The following is a 23,169-nucleotide window of genomic DNA, read 5'->3' as shown; positions in this document are numbered from 1 at the left end:
GCTTGGACTAGAGCCTTTTTCCTCCTAGGCACAGAGGATCCTGGGATGAAAACTGCTGTCTGCTTGTGTGGAAAACCCCCTATAATTCTCACTCATTGTCACATTCACCTCAGTCTCATTTACCCCCTCACCCTGTCACACTCACCTGCCACAGTTACCCCTTTATTCACCTTGTCATAGTCACAAGCTGAAGACATTCATCATACACACACACACACACACATGCACAAAGGTCGCAGACAGCCCCTATCACAACACCTCTCAAGCAGCTACCCCACACACATACGGTCCCAGACACATGCTCACAAAGACATACATTCACACAAAAAGGTACGCTCTGTCAAACACACACTTTCTGGCACATACATAGGTAGACAATGTCAGACGCACTCAGAAATACACACACCGGCACCTATCTATACATAACTGCAAGGCTATGTAACCATACCCTGCAGTTGTGTATAAACAATTGGCATCATTGTTAACTGAATTTGCTTATTGAAAATTAATTAAGTTTGCAAATGATGTCATAACTACAGTCAGAGAGCTCACAACACACCGACACAGGGAGAAGGGACACTGCAAGCCTCTGAACAATGAATACAGATACTAGCTCTCTGTATCCAGCACTACAAGCCCGTCCTTCAGTACAACTGCAGCACCTTATACACACAATGCAACCCCTTTTTTTTTTTTAATTTTACTTTGGGTGTTAGTGGGAGCCTCATTGTGTGTCTTTCTCTTCCCCACAGCCTCATTGTGTGTCTTTCTCTTCCCCACAGCCTCATTGTGTGTCTTTCTCTTCCCCACAGCCTCATTGTGTGTCTTTCTCTTCCCCACAGCCTCATTGTGTGTGTCTTTCTCTCCCCACAGCCTCATTGTGTGTGTCTTTCTCTCCCCACAGCCTCATTGTGTGTGTCTTTCTCTCCCCACAGCCTCATTGTGTGTGTCTTTCTCTCCCCACAGCCTCATTGTGTGTGTCTTTCTCTCCCCACAGCCTCATTGTGTGTGTCTTTCTCTCCCCACAGCCTCATTGTGTGTGTCTTTCTCTTCCCACAGCCTCATTGTGTGTGTCTTTCTCTCCCCACAGCCTCATTGTGTGTGTCTTTCTCTCCCCACAGCCTCATTGTGTGTGTCTTTCTCTCCCCACAGCCTCATTGTGTGTGTCTTTCTCTCCCCACAGCCTCATTGTGTGTGTCTTTCTCACCCCACAGCCTCATTGTGTGTGTCTTTCTCACCCCACAGCCTCATTGTGTGTGTCTTTCTCTCACCACAGCCTCATTGTGTGTGTCTTTCTCTCCCCACAGCCTCATTGTGTGTGTCTTTCTCTCCCCACAGCCTCATTGTGTGTGTCTTTCTCTCCCCACAGCCTCATTGTGTGTGTCTTTCTCTCCCCACAGCCTCATTGTGTGTGTCTTTCTCTCCCCACAGCCTCATTGTGTGTGTCTCTCTTCCCACAGCCTCATTGTGTGTGTCTTTCTCTCCCCACAGCCTCATTGTGTGTGTCTTTCTCTCCCCACAGCCTCATTGTGTGTGTCTTTCTCACCCCACAGCCTCATTGTGTGTGTCTTTCTCACCCCACAGCCTCCTTGTGTATATTTCTCCCCCCTAGCCCATGTTCATGGCCTTTTTCTCCCCTAGCCATACAGACATGTACGAAGACACAAACATACAGGCGCACAGATATAGTTATTCAGGCACACAATCTTAAAAGGCACACAATTAAACAAATACAGTCATACAGTCAATCAAACTACGCCTTCAAGAACACTGCCATACAGAGACAGGCATACAATCATACATAGTTACAATTGCATACACACTACAGACTGCCCTGGGGAGCATGATGTCCAGCTCTGTGGATTCCCAATCATGAAGCCCAGCCCCATCACTAAGGCACAGCCATGGAACTGGAAAAGTGCATTTTAAATAAAATGTTGGTCACATTTATTTTAAAAAGTGTCTCTTTAACAATGAAATAACTAGTTCGTTTGACTACCATGGGGATTAAGGTAAGTCTACATGTTACAAAAAACAAATAATGGCTAATTTCACTTTTGATCAACTATTCATTCTTCCTAGAAAAAAATATGGACATGTAATATTAGGCTAAATTTGTAACTTAGTTTAAGTTTTTATTTGTAATGCTCTGTTAGAGAACACAAATTGTTTGATATGTTATTGTGTTCATATATATTTTATAGTAAAAATCAACTGATAAAATTGATACAGGCTTCTAAAATATATATATATATTTTTTTAAATCAAATGCATTGTAAAACAGAAACAAATTTAATGTTTATATTAACCTACTTTTCAATTTTGTTTGTTTTTATTCTAAACAGAAAAGAAACCTGTTTAAATCCACAAAGTTCTGTAGAGAAGTTCCCTGAAAGAACAGTGCTTGCTGGTTCAGCTACTTTTGGTGAAAAGCAGAGAGATAATATGAAATATAAAAAAAAAGAAAAGAAGCTTCAAAAAGAAAATATAACCACAGCAGTGTGTGCTCTTTTAAATTCTGGAGGAGGCTTGGTGCGGGTGCAGATTGAAAATGAAGATTTTGATCACCGTCTAGATACTTTAGGATTAGATATTGAAAAATCTCTGGATGAACTTATTTCTAATACCACGTCAAAGGATTACTTTGACATAACTCAAGATGGATTGTATCTAAATATTTTTGTTAAGTCCTGGACCACCAAAAAAAATGTATCAAGGATATGTTCTGTGGATACAAGTTTGTACTTTCGATCATTTACTTCTAAAAAGAAGGCAAGCCCTATGCAAGTGATGGAAATGATGGAGAAAAAATCAAAGGGGAAACGAGCACGTTTTGATCAAGCACTTTTTTTTACAGAACAAATAAATGAATTGCTTGATAGACAATATTTTAATTTAAATGAAAAATTGCAATTATCAGAATCAAGTTATATGGAATTAAAAGATTTTTCTGGTGCAAGTGATAAAGTGAGAATACAGGAAGTAATTCCTGATTATTTTTCCGCATTTGCAAACTCTGATGGAGGATGCTTGATTATTGGTGTAGATAACGATGCAAAAGTAAAAGGTTGCTGTTCACAACGCAATGAATCAGAAACCAAACACTTGGTGGAAGAAAGAATAGAGAAACTAAAAATAAGCCATTTTGATAAGTGCGGTGACAAACGTGCTCCCTCTTATAAGCTTACTATTACAAATGTCTTTGATGATCAAAACAAACATTCAGGCTTTGTGATTATTTTGAAAATCGAGCCATTTTGTTGCTTAATCTTTGCTGATGACCCTCAGTCATGGATAATGAATTCTGACTCTTTTGTCTCTCATATCGAAGATCTTGAACAACTAAACCCATCAGACTGGATTAAAATGATGAGCACCAAGGATACAGGTATGCTAGAATTGGTATATAATTTCATATTCTATTGAACACGGTTATTCCTTGAGTAAGTAGATTTGTATTCTGTTTCAACATGTCTTCTGTTAATAATCAAACGTGCTTCACAACACTAACCTCGAGTCTAGAACATAAATATACTGTCTGAAGTGCATTAATCAACCCCATCCTTATGTGTTTATGCCTCTTCTTTTGTCAGATTGTTCCATAACATATTTACTCTCAAACCCCGTGTTCCAGCCAGTGGAGATTCCTAGAAGAGGACATTACTGCCATAGTCATCTTATCATTTTTTTTTTTTCTTCATGTTTCAATTTTACATTAACGTGGTTTAAACAAAAGAATACATTGTATCTCAGCTTGCGTCAAAAATACAATGTGCATAAATACTACAGGGCATAGCTTGCGTCAAAAATACACTGTACGTAAACGCTACATGACCTAGATTGCATCGATAATTCAATGTAAGGAAATACTACATGACACAGCTTGTGCCGAAAAACGATGGATCAAATCTGATCAAGGGTTTAAACCGCTGGAAATATAGGTTATACTAGCTGTACCCAACAATATGTCTCACACTATATGCCTTAAAAATAAGTGTCGATTCAGAGCTTGCATAGTGGGCTAACACATAACAGGCAGTGCCCCCGGCTGATTGATTGGGGATCAAATACTTATTTCATTCATTGACATGCAAATCAATTTCTAACTTCTTTAACATGCGTTTTTTCTGTTTTTTTTTGTTATTCTGTCTCTCACTGTTAAAATACACCTACCATTCAAATTATAGACTGATCATTTTTTTGTCAGTGGGCAAACGTTCAAAATCAGCAGGGGATCAAATACTTTTTTCTCTGTCAGCCTTGTCAGTAAAAGCAAAAAATGTAAGAAAACCAGTATGGTACTGTCAGGGTACCTGTGGTCTCTACCTCCGAAAGAGGTAGAGACTTAGCTGTTCCTCCATCCAGACGGTCTGATGGCTCCCTTCCCCGCGGTCTATCCGGTCATGCTAGGCCGGCCGCGAGGGAGTGACTGCCTTTTACAGCATCTAGGCAGGAAGTAGTCATCAGGACACTCCCCCGGAACGACCTGTCAGTCAATTGCTGCAGGACCAATCAGGACGCCTCGGAGGCGTGGTTACTGCTCTGAACAGGGTATTTAACAGAGCTTCTTTCATTAGCTCATTGCCCTGTCGTGGTTCTAGCTTGTTCTAGTCACTCAGTGCTTGTGTATTCTATTATCCCTTTTGGTTTTGACCCGGCTTGTTTACCTTACTCTGCTTATCTCTGTTACCCTTGATTCGGCTTGTCTCTCGCTTACCTGTCTTCTGTTACCCTCGACCTCGGCTTGTCTTTGACCATTCTATACTGTACTACTTACGTTAGTCCCGCCATTCTAAGGTCCGGTATATGTATCTGGCTACTGTTTGTACTCTGCGTGTTGGATCCCTGTCCCGATCCTGACATTACGACAGGGCCAATGGATCCTGCAAGTACAAACAGTAAGCTGGCTGCTCCTGATCCTAGGTTTGAAGCCATGGATCACAGAATGGATCAGATGGCGCTTGCGCTACAGGCTCTATTAGCTTGTGCCAATAACCCACCAGAGGAGATACGTAATACCCCTGTTTCTCCTGTCAGTTCAGGTCTAGAGGTAGCCACAGTGGGTGCTTCTTCTCACATTACCCCCCCGGTACGCTATGGTGGGGCTCCTGAGAAGTGTCGGGGTTTTTTAAACCAAATTAGTATCCACTTTGAATTGCAACCTCGCTCTTATCCTACAGATAGGGCAAAAGTATTTATTATCACCCTACTCATTGAGAAAGCTCTGAGATGGGCCAACCCACTATGGGAGAACGATAACCCATTAGTTTATAACTATAACGCATTTGTAGCTGCTTTTAGAAGAACATTTGACCCTCCAGGTAGAAAGGTTAATGCAGCCAGATTACTGTTTTGCGCCTGAGACAGGAGAACCGAACACTGGTGGATTATGCACTAGAGTTCAGGTCTCTGGCGGCAGAAATCAAGTGGAATGAGCAGGCGTATATGGATGTATTTTTGAATGGCCTATCTGATGTAATCCTTGATGAGGTTGCTACCAGAGAACTCCCTGAGAATTTAGAGGATTTAATTTCGTTCATCTCTCGTATAGATGAACGTCTAAGAGAGAGACAGAACACTCGAGAGAGGAACCAGAGACCTTCTTTTAGGTTAGCTCCCGCTTTTCCAAGTCCTGACTCCACGATATCTTTGCTTACTGAACCTATGCAGATAGGGTATACCCGCCTCTCTGAGGAGGAAAGACAGCACAGGAGAAGAGAGGGTTTGTGTATGTATTGTGGAGCCACGGGTCATTTACTCTCGAACTGTTCTAACCGCCCGGGAAACGCTCGCACCTAAGTCTCTCTAGAGGACAGGCCTTGGGTGTTTCTATTTTGTCTTCTACTCCTAATTATAAAGATCACAGGCTTCTGCTACCAGTTTCCTTAACTTGGGGGAAGGAAGTAGTAAGGGCTATGGCATTGATAGATTCCGGTGCTGCTGAGAATTTTATCGACCAAGCCTTGGCTAGTAAGAACAATTTCCCATCCCAGCTAACGGAGACACCTTTGGCCGTTGAGGCCATAGATGGTAGACCACTACTAGACCCTGTTATCTTTCGTGAGACCATACCCATTGATTTAAATGTTGGTATCCTACACGTGGAGAAATTATCTCTTATGCTCATTTCGTCTCCTTCCGTTCCCATAGTTCTGGGGTACCCATGGTTGAAAAAACATAACCCTATTATCGATTGGGAGTTAGGAGAGATACTCTCGTGGGGCCAGGGCTGCCAGGATCGGTGTTTGTGCAAGGTTTCTCCATTAGCTAATATTAACATACCGGAGAATCCTGCTCAGTCCACAGAAGGACAAATACCAGACCTTTACCTAGACTTAAGGGCAGTGTTTGACAAGAGGAATGCCGATTCTTTGCCTCCACACAGGTCATTTGACTGTAAGATTAAGCTTCTACCCGGCACTATGCCTCCGAGGGGCCATGTATATCCTTTGTCTGTTCAGGAAAACTCGGTTCTAGAGGAGTATATTCGGGAGAATTTAGAAAAGGGATTCATCAGGAGGTCTTCTTCTCCGGCCGGGGCTGGGTTCTTTTTCATTAAGAAGAAGGATGGCACGCTGAGACCTTGTATCGATTACCGAGGCTTGAATAAAATAACTGTCAGAAATGCCTATCCTATCCCACTAATTACCGAGTTATTTGATCGTCTTAAGGGCTCCAAAATCTTCACCAAGTTAGATCTCAGAGGGGCTTACAATTTGGTGAGAATCCAGCAAGGTCACGAGTGGATGACGGCATTCAATACCCGGTATGGCCATTACGAATACACTGTTATGCCATTTGGACTATGCAATGCTCCTGCAGTATTTCAAGATTTGATTAATGAGGTACTTAGGGAGTTTCAGCATGATTGTGTTATTGTTTACCTGGACGACATACTAATACACTCTAAGGAGATTGAGACTCACCATAGACAGGTCAGAAAGGTATTACACAAGCTGCTGCAACATGGTCTATATTGCAAATTGGAGAAGTGCAGTTTTGATCAGTCTCAGGTAGACTTTCTTGGATACGTGATTTCTGGGGAAGGTTTTAAAATGGATCCTGTAAAACTCCAATCCATTTTAGACTGGCCCTTGCCCAAAGGACTCAAGGCTATCCAAAGGTTTATTGGTTTTTCCAACTACTATAGGCGCTTCATTAAAGGATACTCCTCTATCATTGCGCCTATTACCAATATGACCAAACAAGGGGCTGATACTAAGTTCTGGTCTAAGGAAGCTCTTGGTGCTTTCAAGACTCTCAAGGAACTTTTTGCCTCGGCTCCCATTCTAGTCCATCCTGATACGACTCTGCCTTTCTTGCTTGAGGTCGATGCCTCTGAGACAGCAGTTGGGGCTGTTCTGTCTCAAAGGTTAGGGGTGGATAAACCGTTACACCCTTGTGGTTTCTTCTCTAAGAAATTTTCTGGGCCTGAGAGCAGATATGACATCGGGGAAAGGGAACTGTTAGCAGTCATTAAAGCCTTAAAGGAGTGGAGACATTTGTTGGAGGGGACCCTACACCCTATTACGATTTTGACGGACCACAAAAACTTGTCCTATATTGGGGAGGCTAAGCGCTTATCCTCTAGACAAGCTCGTTGGTCCTTATTCCTGACCCACTTCAATTATGTACTGACTTACAGACCTGGTTCTAAAAACTCTAAAGCCGATGCATTATCTCGCCAATATGAACCTTCTACTGTACCTGAACCAGTTCTTTCTTCTATAGTTCCGAAATGCAATATCATTGCTAATACGAATCTCAGGATTCATTCTCCATTACTGGCCGAGATCATTAAGTTGCAACATCTAGCACCTAAACAGACTCCTGCGGGCCGTCATTTCGTTCCTCCTGCTCTTCAACTGGAACTTTTACAGTGTTTACATAATAGCAAGATGGCGGGACATCCTGGTATTCGCAAAACTTACGCGTTGATCTCTAAGGACTTCTGGTGGCCTGCTTTACGGAGGGATATTGAGGAGTTCATCGCTGCATGTGAAGTTTGTACTAAAACCAAACAACCCCATACGCTTCCATGTGGATTCCTGCACCCCTTGGAGGTTCCAGAAAAACCATGGTCCTGTTTGGCCATGGACTTTATTGTCGATCTACCTATCTCTAAAAGACAGACTGTTATCCTCACCGTGGTTGACAGGTTTACTAAGATGGCACACTTCATTCCCCTGCCTAAACTCCCGTCTTCTCCCGAATTGGCAGAGATATTCGCTAAGGAGATTTTTCGCCTACATGGGATACCCTCTCAAATTGTATCGGACAGAGGCTCCCAATTTGTTTCCCGCTTTTGGAGGTCCTTCTGCTCTCAACTTGGTATTAAATTAAACTTTTCTGCTGCCTATCATCCTCAGTCTAACGGAGCTGCTGAACGTACCAACCAGAAAATTTAACAATATTTACGATGCTTTGTTTCTGAACACCAGGATGATTGGGTCGGTTTGATTCCTTGGGCGGAGTTTGCACACAACAATCTCGTTTGCGATTCTACTCATTCAAGCCCCTTCTTCATGAATTATGGTTTTCATCCGTCTATTCTTCCTTCGGATTCTCCTTCCCAGGGGGTGCCGTCGGTTGAAGTTCATGTTGCCAATTTGAGGAAGTTGTGGGATCAAACTCGACAAATCCTTGTGCACAACTCTATGTTGGTCAAGAAACACGCTGATAAACGTAGAAGGGCGGCTCCGGTCTTTGTTCCAGGTGATAGGGTATGGCTGAGCACGAGGAACATCCGTTTAAAAGTGCCCTCCATGAAGTTCGCTCCTCGTTATATTGGACCCTACAGGGTGCTGACCCGTGTCAATCCAGTTGCGTATTGTTTAGCTCTTCCTAATACCTTACGCATTCCGAACTCGTTTCGTTGCTGAAACCACTCATATGTAACAGATTTTCCTCCACAATAGCCCCTCCTCGCTCTGTTCAGGTGGAGGGTCAGGAGGAGTATGAGGTTAACTCTATTATTGATTCTCGAATCTCCCGGGGGAGAGTACAATATCTGGTTGATTGGAAGGGATATGGTCCTGAGGAGAGGAGTTGGGTACCTCAGGAGGATGTTCATGCTCCCCGTCTCCGCAGGGCGTATCACTCTCGCTTCCCATCTCGTCCCGGTTCATTCCGCCCGGTGGGCGTATCTGAGAGGGGGGGTACTGTCAGAGTACCTGTGGTCTCTACCTCCGAAAGAGGTAGAGACTTAGCTGTTCCTCCATCCAGACGGTCTGATGGCTCCCTTCCCCGCGGTCTATCCGGTCATGCTAGGCCGGCCGCGAGGGAGTGACTGCCTTTTACAGCATCTAGGCAGGAAGTAGTCATCAGGACACTCCCCCGGAACGACCTGTCAGTCAATTGCTGCAGGACCAATCAGGACGCCTCGGAGGCGTGGTTACTGCTCTGAACAGGGTATTTAACAGAGCTTCTTTCATTAGCTCATTGCCCTGTCGTGGTTCTAGCTTGTTCTAGTCACTCAGTGCTTGTGTATTCTATTATCCCTTTTGGTTTTGACCCGGCTTGTTTACCTTACTCTGCTTATCTCTGTTACCCTTGATTCGGCTTGTCTCTCGCTTACCTGTCTTCTGTTACCCTCGACCTCGGCTTGTCTTTGACCATTCTATACTGTACTACTTACGTTAGTCCCGCCATTCTAAGGTCCGGTATACGTATCTGGCTACTGTTTGTACTCTGCGTGTTGGATCCCTGTCCCGATCCTGACAGGTACTCCACAGAAGTGGCCAAAAATAGTACAAAACAAAAAAGTTAGCATTTAGTAATTATAAAAAAAAAAAAAAAAAAAGTGGGAGGCGGAGCCTGACCGAGCAAGGAAATGGCAGCATAATCCCCGAGCTCTGCCAAGCCATCGAGAGCACCTGAGCCTCCAAACCCCCCCTAAAAACTCCTATCACCCATCTCAATACCTCCACTCACGCCCCAATGGGAGGAAGCAGAAAATCGCGCAATTCTACGGTCGCACCGATCTTCAGGCAAAAGGCCGAGACGGCCCAGGCGCCATCTTTGGAGCACTCACCATGAGACTCCGACTCAGAGATGAGCAGCCAAGCGGCCTCGGACCGGGTAGAGGCACCAGTGACCCGGCGGGACATGCAAGGGTTCCTCGCCGACTTCAGGAAATCGGTCGCGGAGGAGCTGGATAAGAAGCTGGGCCCGATTATGGAGGGAATGGCGGACCTGACAGCCCGCACGCAGGCCACGGAATCCAAAATGGCAGAGGCTATGGAAACTGTACAGGCGCATGGCGGAGAGCTACAGGATCTCTGTGAACAACTGCGCTCCCTAGAAGAATCTAATGAAGACCTCAACAACAGGACCAGGAGAAACAATATTAGGGTGAGAGGCATACCGGAGGCAGTTTCCACCGAGCTCCTGACCGTCACTCTCACGGAAGTATTTCGAAACATCCTGCCTGAAGCCTCAACCGCGGATCTGTTAATGGACCGCGCACACCGGGCGCTGAGAGCCCCCAGCAACAATGCAGCCACCCCAAGAGATGTGATCGTGCGGCTCCACTTCTATCACATAAAGGAGCGCATTATGAGAGCTGCTAGAGAGACCCCCATAGAGGTGGAAGGCGTCCAGGTCCAGCTATACCAAGACCTGGCGCCAACCACCTTGAAAAGGCGACGGAACCTGTGCCCCCTCACGCAACACCTCACCCAGCACGGGCTCAGGTATGCTTGGGGCCACCCATTTAAACTCATTGTCCGCAGGGAGGGCAGGTTCCACTCCATCTCGCACGCCGCGGAAATCCCTGCCCTCCTGGACCACCTAGGCCTGCCACAACTCCCTGAGCTTCTCCATCCGGCCTCGGGCCTCCCAGCACCACCAGCAGCCAGCCGCAACCTACCGACTAGACGCAGAGACAGCCTGCATAACCACGCAGAGCCGCACAGGCCCGACGCAGCAGGAGCACCAACCGGACACCAGGACATGAACCACTCACCTATCCAGGCCACAGACCGACCCCACGCTGCTCGCCCATCCTCACAAGAGAGCATCCTTCAGTGGACACAGACATTGCTACAGCGACGGAGACCACACTCAGTACTTCCACCCGCAGCCCCTGCTCCCCAGAAACCCCGGGAGCCCCTACCGGCAAAGGAAGATTGCACATCAAGATGGACAGACCATTCCGAAACCCTTTCCATACGGACACTGGACTCAGGGCTGCAAGTATAATTGGGCAGACCCACTTACACGCAAGACACTACCATAAGAGGCGCCAACACCCTCCAAACGTTGGGGAAGGGGTGTCGGCCGACTACTATAGCCGCAGGTCGCTACTTTTTACTCCCTCCTCATGTTCTCCCCCCCCCCCCCTCCCGACACCCTACAAAGCACAAAATACAGGAAGACACCAGACACCGAGCTGCCCCTCACAACACCCCTCCCACACACGATAGCTCACCATGCTACCACTGAAGGCAGAAATGCTGATAGACACAAGCACCACAAGAAACAAGGCTGGGCTAACCACCACAGCACAGGCGAGAGGAACACACCCCACCACACAGGGCAGCCACGGTCATCACGGACCCCCCCTTTCCCCCCATCCCACCCCCAGCCCTCATCTAGAGCTCAGCCAACACAGCCCCGAACCAGGCAGGCCGAAGGCAGGAGCTTCCACGACTTGCCAAAAACCCTCCCTCAGGACTCGCACCTTCTAATCCCACTACGTGGATAGGAGCCCTCCCGCCAACCAGACCAGACCCGCGCTCCGGGTCCCCCAACCCACAACCCCTCCCCACCACCAAACCACCCTAAATGTGAAGGGGTTAAACTCCCCAGGCAAGAGACACTGGCTATTACGATGGGCCAACCGCACAGGCGCAGACATAATCCTACTCCAGGAAACCCACTTCACGGACCAGAAATACTTCCCCCTAACCAATAGACACTTCAAAAGACACTTCTTAGCTAATTCGCCGGACCCAAAGAAAAAAGGAGTGGCAATCCTGTTACGCAACTCCTGCCCTCTAGAAGACATACGCACGCTTCTAGACCCCAACGGGAGATACCTGATCCTCACAGGACACATGGGCACAACCTCGCTTGCCGTATGCTCCCTCTACGCACCGACCACACCGGACCCCACCTTCTGGAGCACCTTTAAATCCCGCCTCGACAGCATTTCAGCCAAACACCTAATCATAGGAGGGGACTTTAACGCGACACACACGCCCGCCATAGACCGAAGAGCTTATAAAGATGCGATGCCGGCTCCAACAAGGAACAACAAACTATATGCCACCTTCCTCAATGAGACACCTCTATTGGACATCTGGAGGGCCCACCACCCGGCAGACAAAGACTTCACCTTCTATTCCCATACGCATCGGTCATATTCACGTATAGATTGCTTTCTGGTCTCACAGGCCATCCAGCCCTGGACCACCCATTTGCACATCGGTAATATAACGTGGTCGGACCATGCGGAGATTACGCTGGACCTTCAAATCCCACGACTATCCCGCCCGTGGCGCTGGCGTCTTAACCCGTGGATTCTCCGGGATAAAGAAACAGTACATCCCATAACCGACCATCTCAAAACCTATTTCGATATAAACGCCATGGAAGACATGGCCCCGGCGACAGTGTGGGCAGCGCACAAAGCGACTATCAGAGGCCATTTGATAGCAATCGCCACGGGCCATAAAAAACGACGCCTCTAGGACCTCACGGAAGCGCTGGCCAACCTAACTAAGCTTGAAACACTGCACAAACAAAACCCCTCCGACAAATTGCTAACGCAGCTCATCTCTATACGAGAGCACCTCCGGCAGCTTTCCACAGCAGACGTAGTACGAAACCTCATGTGGACCAAGCAACGCTTCTATGAAAAGGGGAATAAAGCGGACTCCCTCCTGGCAAATTGCCTCAAAAAACGGCAGGACAACAAAAGAATCTCCAAAATCAGAACCAGCATGGGAGAGATCACGAAAAACCCAGACACAATAGCCCAAGAATTACTACAATATTACACGAAGCTATACAACCATGCCAACCCCCACTTCCAACAGGGGACGAATCCCAAAGAGAACGAATTTCATCCTTCCTGCAGCCGCTCAATCTGCCCACCCTATCCGCACAGGCACTGCTGGAAGCACCCCATGGAGGGCGAGGAACTTGCCCAGGTCTTTAAAACGCTGAAACCAATGAAAAGCCCAGGCCCGGACGGCTTCACCACACTTTACTATAAAACATTCCAGGCAACACTCATACCACACCTGTGCAAAACTTTCAACTCTATACTCCAGGGCCAACGTCTCCCCCCGGACATGCTCACCGCCGACATCTGCCTCCTGCCTAAACCAGGCAAAGAACAGCTAGAGCCAGGCCACTACCGGCCCATATCACTATTGAACACAGATTTGAAAATCCTTACAAAAGCTCTGCCCAACCGTCTCAACACTTACCTCCCCCAGCTGATACATCCAGACCAGGTCGGTTTTCATTCCAAAACGACAGGCATCGGATAACACCAGAAGAGCCTTCAACACAATTTGGTATGCCCAAAATCGGAACATCCTGGCGGTAAAGCTCTCGCTGGATGCAGAGAAGGCGTTTGATCGCCTCCTCTGGCCATACATGTTCCAAACACTAACACACCTAAAATTTCCGACCGGTTTCATGAACGCCCTGTAGGCAATCTTCACCCCATAGGGAAACCCAACATAGAGGCCTAAACTTTCACCATAAAGAATGGGACCAGACAGGGCTGCCCCCTCTCACCCTTAATTTTTGCAATCTCACTAGAGCCACTCCTACAGGCCATACGCAACCACCCGGATATCCAAGGCATCCAAATCAGACAAGAGAAATACGCGGTGGCGGTGTATGCAGACGACGTCCTTTTGACCCTCGCGGACCCGATACCGTCCCTATTCTGGTGGTACTTGACACTGCATAGACTCCACAAATTGGGTCAAAAACCCGACACCCTATTCTGGAAGTTATGTGGCAAAACAGGCTCTTACATACACTGCAGGTGGACCTGCCCAAAAATTAAACCGCTCTGGACGGCAATCAGCGGTTTCATAGAAAAGATTCTTAACAAACCCTACCCGGCGCAGCCGTGGACTATACTACTCAACAAACAACTGGACTCCCTCCCCAGGAGCGAGAACAAGCTAGCCGCTAGGATAAAACTGGCGACCAGAAGGGCGATCGCGGAGCAGTGGGCCGACCACCGAATCCCTGCACTCTCAACCATCATCAACAAGATCATAGAAACCCGAGACCTGGACGAGTTAACCGCGCAGATACACGACTCTTACAAAGCGTTCCATCGAACCTGGGACATGAATTATCCGACGCTGGACACCATTGCTGTGACCTAAATGCCCCATTTGACAGCTGAGCCCACCAGTACCACCACCTGGCGAAATTCGCGGCACGAACAAAGCGCGTACACCGGCTTAATCAACGGACACCTGCCACACCCCTCACCCCACAAACCCACCATCCCCCAACGACCTACCCCATTACCCACCTCCCAGCGGGCGCGGGCGGACGGCCGGGGGGGACAACACCCACGGCCCCACCATAGGATCCCCCCCTGACGTTAGAGGAGGAGGAACCCCCGGAGAAGAAGGACTGGTACGGGGATGACCCCACACCAGTCCCTGACCCCGACTGACGGACTACTGCCACCCTGCGGGCCGACACGGACCGAAGGAGTGAGTCCCAACCAAGACAAAAACCCGCCTAGAGACTAAGCACCGGACCGTTAGGGCCCTAACACGGCAAAGCCCCATGGCACCAACCCTCACAATCGACATGGCAACGGACCGCAAAGGCCTGATAACGGGACCGGAGGCGGTACCCCAAACCGCATAACTACGGGACGAACCCTGAAGACACTAGGCCCCCACCCCAGGCCCCCCTGACTAAACAACTGAAACCCAACACAAGCAGAAAGGAAACAAACAGAGAGAATACCCATTCTCCCCCCCCCCCCCCCCCCCCCACCAACGATACGCAAGAGCTGGCAGCAAAGCTCATCAAACGCACCTACACCAAACATTGACACCAGCACCCCCCCTTCCCCTTTGTTTTTTTTTTTTTTTTATCCTCTCCTTCCTTCTGTACCCCCTCTGCTCACAATCCCAACAGAAAAGGGAAGAGAGAACGCTAAAAATAACCAAGCGAAGCTAGAAGATCCCGAGACTATGTATCCCAGTTCACCCCCACCTGGTAAAAATGGAAAATGTACATAAGACATCCAGATTGGACATGTGAGATATTACGAACCGTATGTGCTTAGCAGCTAGCAACAGCATTACGACTACGAACAACGCGACAGCGTTAAGCAACCTGCTATAATTGATGTACCACCATGTCAAAGATCTGTATGTTACATTATCTATGTACCTTGAACATAAAGAATTTATAAAAAAAAAAAAAAACAGAGTGAGGAATACAGCCTCTTTCTTCAAGTTATAAGAGCTTCCAAATCTCACACACAGAAGAAGAAAATAGCACAGCCGGTTAAAAAAAAAAAAAGGGGGGGGGGAACATTTTTAGATACATAAATGAGAAAAGGGAAAGTAGAACAAGGATTAGTTAGATTAGAAACAAAAGAAGGGAAGGTATGTAGAAGAGGATAAAGGTCCTCTGTGGCCTGATGGAATACACCCAAAGTTAATAAAAAAAAGCTTAGTGGTATACTAGCAAAACCATTAACAGATTTATTTAACCAATCATTAACAGGAGTAGTCCAGGAAGATTAAAAGTTAGAAAGAAAGGTAGTAGGGAGAAGTCAGGCAACTATAGGCCGGGAAGCCTTACTTCACTAGTGGGGAAAGTAATGGAAGCCAATTTAAAGGATAGGATTGTTGAACATCTGAAATCACATGGATTTTAAGATCAGAGACAAAATGGGTTTACTTCGGGGAGATAATGCCAAACTAATCGTGTTGATCTTTTTGATTGGGTAACTAAAATAATAGATCAGGGTGGTGCAGTAGACATTGCTTACCTAGATTTCAGTAAGGCTTTTGACACTGTTGCACATAGAAGGCTTATCAATAAACTGCAATATTTAAGTTTGGATTCCAATATTGTTGAATGGGTAAGGCAGTGGCTGAGTGACGGGCAACAGAGGGTTGTAGTCAATGGAGTATATTCGAAGCTTGGGCTTGTCACCAGTGGGGTACCTCAGGGATCTGTACTTGGACCCATTCTCTTTAATATTTTTATTAGTGATATTGCAGAAGGTCTTGATGGTAAGGCATGTCTTTTTGCCGATGATATTAAGATATGTAACAGGGTTGATGTTCCAGGAGGGATAAGCCAAATGGCAAATGATTTAGGTAAACTAGAAAAATGGTCAGAATTGTGGTAACTGACATTTAATGTGGATAAGTGCAAGATAATGCATCTTGGACGTAAAAATAGATCTAAAAATAGAACTCAGGGACCACACAACGGGTAGCTCGGTAAACGAACAATGGGTATGGACAGACGAACAAAGGAAGGTGGAAAAAGGGCCATTCTGCTACAGTCCTAGTGCCTTGATCTTAGTGCAAGCTTGTTTTATGATGTGATCATGCTATGAATGTTGAGGACAGTTCCCTGGTGTCCCCAAAAGTGGGGCAACAGTGAACCAAGGTGAAATGGCGGGACAGGACCAAAAATGGGACTGTACCAGCAAAATCGTAACAGTTGGAGGCATGTTATAGGAATAAAAACCTGTATTCCTAACGCTATAGTCTCTTAGTGTCAGATTACTTTTAGTCCCCCTCCTCCCATTTACTGTAAAAAGCTAGAAAAAATTTTCATTTACCTTTTCTCCAATTGAGACTCCATAGGCGTGCTGTCCACACCTACTCCCGGGAGGAGGAGGAGCATTAGAGACTAAAATCAGTGCTTTCCTATGAGCTCCTCTAGTGGCTTTTTGGAAGACAGCCACTGAAGGTGTGTTTATCCCCGCAATGTTTTTCATTGCAGCATTAAAATTAGGGGGCCCTGCACCCACACCACTTCATTATGATATACTGTTTTAGATGTTCTTTAACACCTTAAGGACCAAACTTCTGGAATAAAAGGGAATCATGTGTCATGTGTCCTTAAGGGCTTAAAGAGCTTGTGCAACAGATTCCATTGAGTCCCAAACAAAACTTTACAGTGCTCAGAGAGTCATGTAATATAAACATATTCAAGAGGGTGCAGTATTTACAATTCACATTCAGTTTATTACTTTGAAATTAGTGTTTTGAAGATTTTAAAATATTGAATCTAAAAAAATAAAAGTCAATGGAGTATATTCAAAGCATGGTCTTGTTACCAGTGGGTTACCTCAAGGATCTGTACTTGGACCCATTCTCTTTAATATTTTTATTAGTGATATTGCAGAAGGTATTGATGGTAAGAAATCACGAGTCAAATACGAAACCGGGGTCAGGATACCAGAAATCAGAAGTCCTATACGAAGCCAAGGTCAAACACAGGAAATCACAAGGGAATCACCAGGAGCGCTAAACGAGGATCCAAACAGAAACCACGATAGGGCAAAGAATGGCAGCTAAAACAAGCCTTAAATAGGCTCTAAATTTTCCCATTGGTCCACATCATCTCTGCGAGCCCAAACAGCATTGGATCGTCTAGATGACATGGTCCCTTTAGGGTAAAGACGTCATGGCTATTTCTTTCTTTTAAATGGGTTGCAGCTTGTCCCGCGAACCAACAGAGGGAACGTTCATGGGACCGAAGACAAGTATTATATTCTTGCCACGCAACCCAAGTACTGAGCCAATGCGGCCTACGTGGGCAAAGGAGTGGCTCGGGCGCTGGGTAAAGTTAAGTTTGTGACAGAACCCCACCCCCGGAGGATACGCCCACCAGGCGTGAAGGACCAGGCTTGCCCGGGTGATGGTGATGAAAGGAACGGACCAACCTTGAAGCATGCATATTAAACTGAGGGACCCAGGAACGTCCTTCAGGGACCATACTCCTTACAATGGACCAGATACTGGAGACTACCCCTCAGGAACCTAGTGTCAAGGATAGCAGCAACCTCATACTCCTTAACCAATACAGGAGGTGGAGGTACAGTAAACTGATTACAGGTCAGAGGTTTCAACAGGGAGGTATGGAAGACATTAGGCATGCGCATGGAATGAGGTAATGCTAGGGCATACGATACAGGGTGCAGAAAGGACCAATAAAACGAGGAGCAAACTTCATGGAAGGCACACAGACTAATATTTGGGGTAGAAAGCCAAACCCACCACATAGGAAGGAGCTGCACAATGATGCCTATCCACCTGTACCTTCCGTCACTGAGCAGTTTTAGCCAATAGTTGTTGAACCTGCTCCCAAGTACTACGCAAGCCAGCCATGTGCTCATCCAGAGCTGGCATTCCCTGTGAGGAGAATGCAGTTGGAAGAATAACAGGTTGCCGGCCATAGACTATGTAAAAAGGGCTGAACCCAGAGGATTCGTGAGCAGCATTATAGCGAGCAACCTCAACCCAAGGAAGAAGGTCAAACTAATCATCTTGGTGATGTGAAACGAAACAATGTAGATACTGCTCAAGAGACTGGTTGGCACATTTAGCAGCTCCATTAGTCTGAGGATGGTAAGCGGAGGAAAAGGACAATTCAATTCCCATCTCCGAGCAAAAAACACTCCACAAGCGAGAGCCAAATTGACTACCTCTGTCAGATACAATTTTGTTCTAGTATGCCTTGTAAATGGAATACCTCCCTGGATAAAATCCAGGATTTAGTGGGTATGGGTAAAGGTTGGAGCAATCCACTGTGAATGGTCTTGTTAGCTGCACATTTGTCACAAGCAAGCACAAAGTCTTTGATATCCCTCTGTAGAGAAGGCCACCAGAAGTCCTGAGCTACAAGATTAGTGGTCTTGGTTATTCCTGGGCATCTGGCTGGTTTGCTATAATGAAATAAAGACATAACTTCCTGGCTGTCAGGTGTAATGAACAATTTATTGTTGGGCTGGCCTATATGGGACTCGGATTGAGTAGATATGATGTGACTTAACAGGGAAGAGGATAGAGAAAATACTGTTGTAGCTACAATTCTTTCCGAGGGAATGATGTAACACTCCTCTGGTCTCTCCTCTTCACTCACCTCAAACTACCTGGACAAAGCATCGGCCTTGGCATTGCGTGGTCCAGGTCTATAAGTAATTAAAAAGTTCAATCTAGACAGGAATCTCGCCTGCCTGGAATTCAACCGTTTAGCCTCTCCGACGTACAGAAGGCTCCTATGGTCCGTTCGCACCATGATGGGATCTCTCAAATCTTCTTGGATATGTCTGCATTCCTTCAAGGCTATGATAATGGCTAATAGTACTCTATTGCCAATATCATAGTTTCGTTCTGCCTGTGTGAGTTTCCTAGAGAAGAAACCACATGGGTGTAAAGGTTGGTCAGCGGACAAGCCCTAGGAAAGAATAGCTCCTATTCCTACGTTAGATGCCTCTACTTCCAATATAATAGGAAGTGATGGGTCAGGATGTTTGAGGATTGGAGCGGAAACAAAAACTCTTTTCAGGCTCTCATAGGCTTCCTTTGCCTTAGGAGGAAAAGCATAGTGGTTGCCAGCCTTTTTTAGTGAGGTTTGTGATAGGGGCTATAATGGTAGAGAAGTTTTTAATAAACTGCTACAATAGTTTTTTTTTTTTCCAAACCCTATGATCCTCATTCTTGAGGCAACAGCCGCTCAACAACAGCTGACAATTTCTTGGAATCCATACTAAATCCAGAGCCTGAGATAATGTAACATAACCCAAGAAATGGACTTCAGCTTGATCAAACACTTCTCTGGCTTACAATACAGACCATTGTCGAGAAGTGTATGTAAAACTTTGGAAACGTGTACGTGATGTGTACCGGGTCAGGGCAATATATTAAAATATCATCCAAGTACACCATCACAAACGAATGTATGAAGTCCCTGAGGACGTCATTTATGAAATCTTGGAAAACCACTGAAGCATTACATAGGCCGAAAGGCATGACTGCATATTCATAATACTCACTTTTGGTGTTAAAGGCGGTTTTCCACTCATGCCTCTCTTTTATGCCTACCAAGTTGTATGCACCCCTCAGATCCAGCTTGGTATAGACAGAAGCCCCCATTAACCTTTCAAAGAGCTCTGTGATAAGGGGAATAGGATACGCATTTTTTATCGTTATTTTGCTTAACCCTCTATAGTCTATACAAGAGCGTAGATCTCCCTCTTTTTTGGATACAAAAAAGAAACCAGCCCCAGCCAGAGAGGATCTACGTATAAAGCCCTTTGCCAAAGATTCACTAATATACTCCTCCATAATAGTACTCTCCTGGACAGACAAAGGATAAACTCTTCCTTTGGTTGGCATAGTACCAGATAGGAGTTCTATGGCACAATCATAAGGCATATGAGGTGGTAATCTGTCTGCTTCCCTCTTATCAAACACTGCCTTAAGGTGTATGTAAGAGGAATATATACAGTGGTGGAGCAGTAGGTACATTAATGCTATGAACAGGTGTAACCTTTTTTTTTATGCATCACTCCTGACTTGTATCACTCCATGATATGATCTCTCCCTTTCTCCAGTCAATAGTGGTGTTATGCAGATATAACCATGGATAACCCAGTACTATTGAAGAAGGAGGTTATCACCTGAAAACATATATTCTCTGTGTGCAACAGACCAGAACGCATAATGAATTGTTCTGTCTCACGAGTGATTAACAGAGAATATAAAGGTCATCCATCTACTGCCATCTCAACCGCCAAGGGTGTCTCCTTCTTTCTTAGGGGTGGCAAGTGGGTCCTGACAAAAGCCCGGTCTATAAAGTTATCAGGTGCTCCATAATCTATGAGCGCTAGCACGTCTATAGACTTTTCACCTCAAGTTAGGGTGATAGAGAGATGTAGACATTTATGAGGCAGTATAGGGGATTCTGATGTCACACCCAAGGCCAGTCCCATGAACAACCTAAGGTGCAACAGTTTTCCGGACACGTCAATCTGAGATTCTTTCCACAATGTAAGCAGAGCCCCTCCTTTCTATTATATGGTTTCTCTGCCTCAAAAATTTGGTCACCCCTAGTTGCATGGGCTCAGTATCCGTAGACAAAGAAACATCGGGTAGTGAGGCCCTAGGAGATATAGCAACTGGAGGACGTCTAACACGATTCCTCTGTTGGGCTCTCTCCCTTAACCGGTTATCAATGTCAATAAGCTAATCGATAAGGTCCTCTAGAAGGACTGGAAGGTCTCTGGATGCCACCTCATCCAGGATGCTATCATTAACCCCCTCCATGAATGCATATACTAAACCACTATTTGTCCAGTCCACCTCAGAGGCAAGAGTGCGGAAACTAAAAGCTTACTTCGCTATAGACCTAGTTCCCGGTTTAATCCTCATAATGGATTTCGTGGCACACCTCTCTCTGCCAGGTGGATCAAACACCTTATGGAAAGCTCTTACAAAGGTTTTATAGTCCTAAACCAAATCTTTGTTTGCCTCCTATAAAGGATTAACCCATTCCAAGGCCTTGTCGGTTACTTGGTGCATAAAGAACCCAACCTTGGACCTTTCAGTGGGAAAAGATCTGGGAGACGTTTCAAAGTGAAACTCTATTTGGTTTATAAACCCTCGACAGGTCTTAGGATCGCCACCATATCTAGGAGGTGGTGTCAGGTTTGTGGTCATATTGTTCTGACCAGAAGCTACAAACACCACAGGCACAGGCTGGGGAGGCATAGGTGGAAGGTTTTCAGGAGAGAGGTGGGCTGTTCTGGCTAACAAGGTCTAGAAGGCCTGAGCGAATTGATCCATTCTATTGTCCATTTCCTCAAATTTAGCCTGGCAAGGATCCTGTGGAGCTCTGATTTATGTAGGGTCCATGGCCCTAATGTCACGGGAGTCGTACCCCAACACACAGGAAAGAAGAAACCCACAAAAGGTGGATCCAGAAGGCGTATTACCGAGCCATAGAATGGCCAGACTTAACGTATTAATACAACAAGAAACAGGGTCAAGATAAATAAAGGACAGGAATAACAGAAATACTCAGTCAAGACAAAGTCGGGGTCAGGATATCAGAAACCACAAATCAAATACGAAGCTTGGGGTCAGGATACCAGAAATCCGAAGTCAAATACGAAGCCAAGGTCAAACACAGGAAATCACAAAGGAATCACCAGGAGCACTAAACCAGGATCCAAACAGAAACTACAAAAGGGCAAAGAATGGAGGCTAAAACAAGCCTTAAATAGGCTCAAAAAAGTTCCCATTGGTCCACGTCATCTCTGCAAGCCCAAACCGCATTGAGTCGCCTAGATGACATGGTCCCTTTAATATGATTACGTTGTGACAAACTCCCCTGTCCTTGTGAGTTTGCCACAAGCTCCTGGAGGAGCCTGCTTGCCAGCCTTCTGCCCATCGACAATGGGCCAGGTCAGCGACTGTAAAGACCCATATTTTATTCCCTCTGGTTCGGGACTTTCCATTAGTGCGCATAGAACCGGATGCTAGCTTCCTGGCGACCGGTCGGATGGACCAAAACCACGAATAGCATTCAGGGGAATTAGCCGCGAAAGCCCTGGAACTATTTTCGGCATTGAGACTTCGCTGTTCCCGGTCCGTCCCCAGTGGCACTTAGCCGAAAATAGTTTGATAAAATCGCAGCTAAGGGACCATGCGTGCAGTCGGTCAAATTATGACTTCCAGGAAATTCCTGAACCGATCTGGGTGATTTTTGAATATGTTCGTCACGGAGATCGGGGCTATCTGGGGATGTAACTGTGAGGTTTTTGTGAGGTTTTATGTATGTTTAAGGTACTTTTGGGGTGTTTGAGAAATGTGTTTTTTGTGCTTGGAGATATTTGAGTTTAAAACAGTGCTTGAATCTATTATCTCCCAGGCACAGGGGAGGGATTATCTTGTTTTGTATGGTAGTGTCCTGGACCTAAGAGCCAATGTAATTGTGTGTAAGTTTTTACTGTAATCTATGCTCAGGTCACGGGGGAAATGGACCTGCATATAAGGCCAGTTGTGGCTGCCATTAAACGCATTCCAGCTTGTACTCCCAGAACTATGTGTCGTCTGGTTACTGGGAGGGGAAAGGGCTATTCTTTAAGCACTGTTCCAGTGTGGATAATTCAACTGGGAAAGTCCTTGT

General features: G+C 46.0%; 1 protein-coding gene across 1 annotated transcript in view; it reads left to right on the top strand.

Annotated features, from left to right (window-relative positions):
* The window catches only part of LOC134614928 (schlafen family member 13-like), a 113,887-nt gene that overhangs the window by 18,045 nt on the left and 72,673 nt on the right, over positions 1-23,169 (top strand). Inside the window, exon 2 of the mRNA XM_063459242.1 lies at positions 2,346-3,388. Within this exon, the coding sequence (XP_063315312.1) occupies positions 2,346-3,388 (1,043 nt within the window). The remainder of the gene's footprint in view (positions 1-2,345; positions 3,389-23,169) is intronic.

This window comes from Pelobates fuscus, chromosome 1, assembly GCF_036172605.1.
Source record: "Pelobates fuscus isolate aPelFus1 chromosome 1, aPelFus1.pri, whole genome shotgun sequence".
Classification (NCBI taxonomy): Eukaryota; Metazoa; Chordata; class Amphibia; order Anura; family Pelobatidae; genus Pelobates; species Pelobates fuscus.
This window is presented reverse-complemented; position numbering and strand designations above follow the sequence as displayed.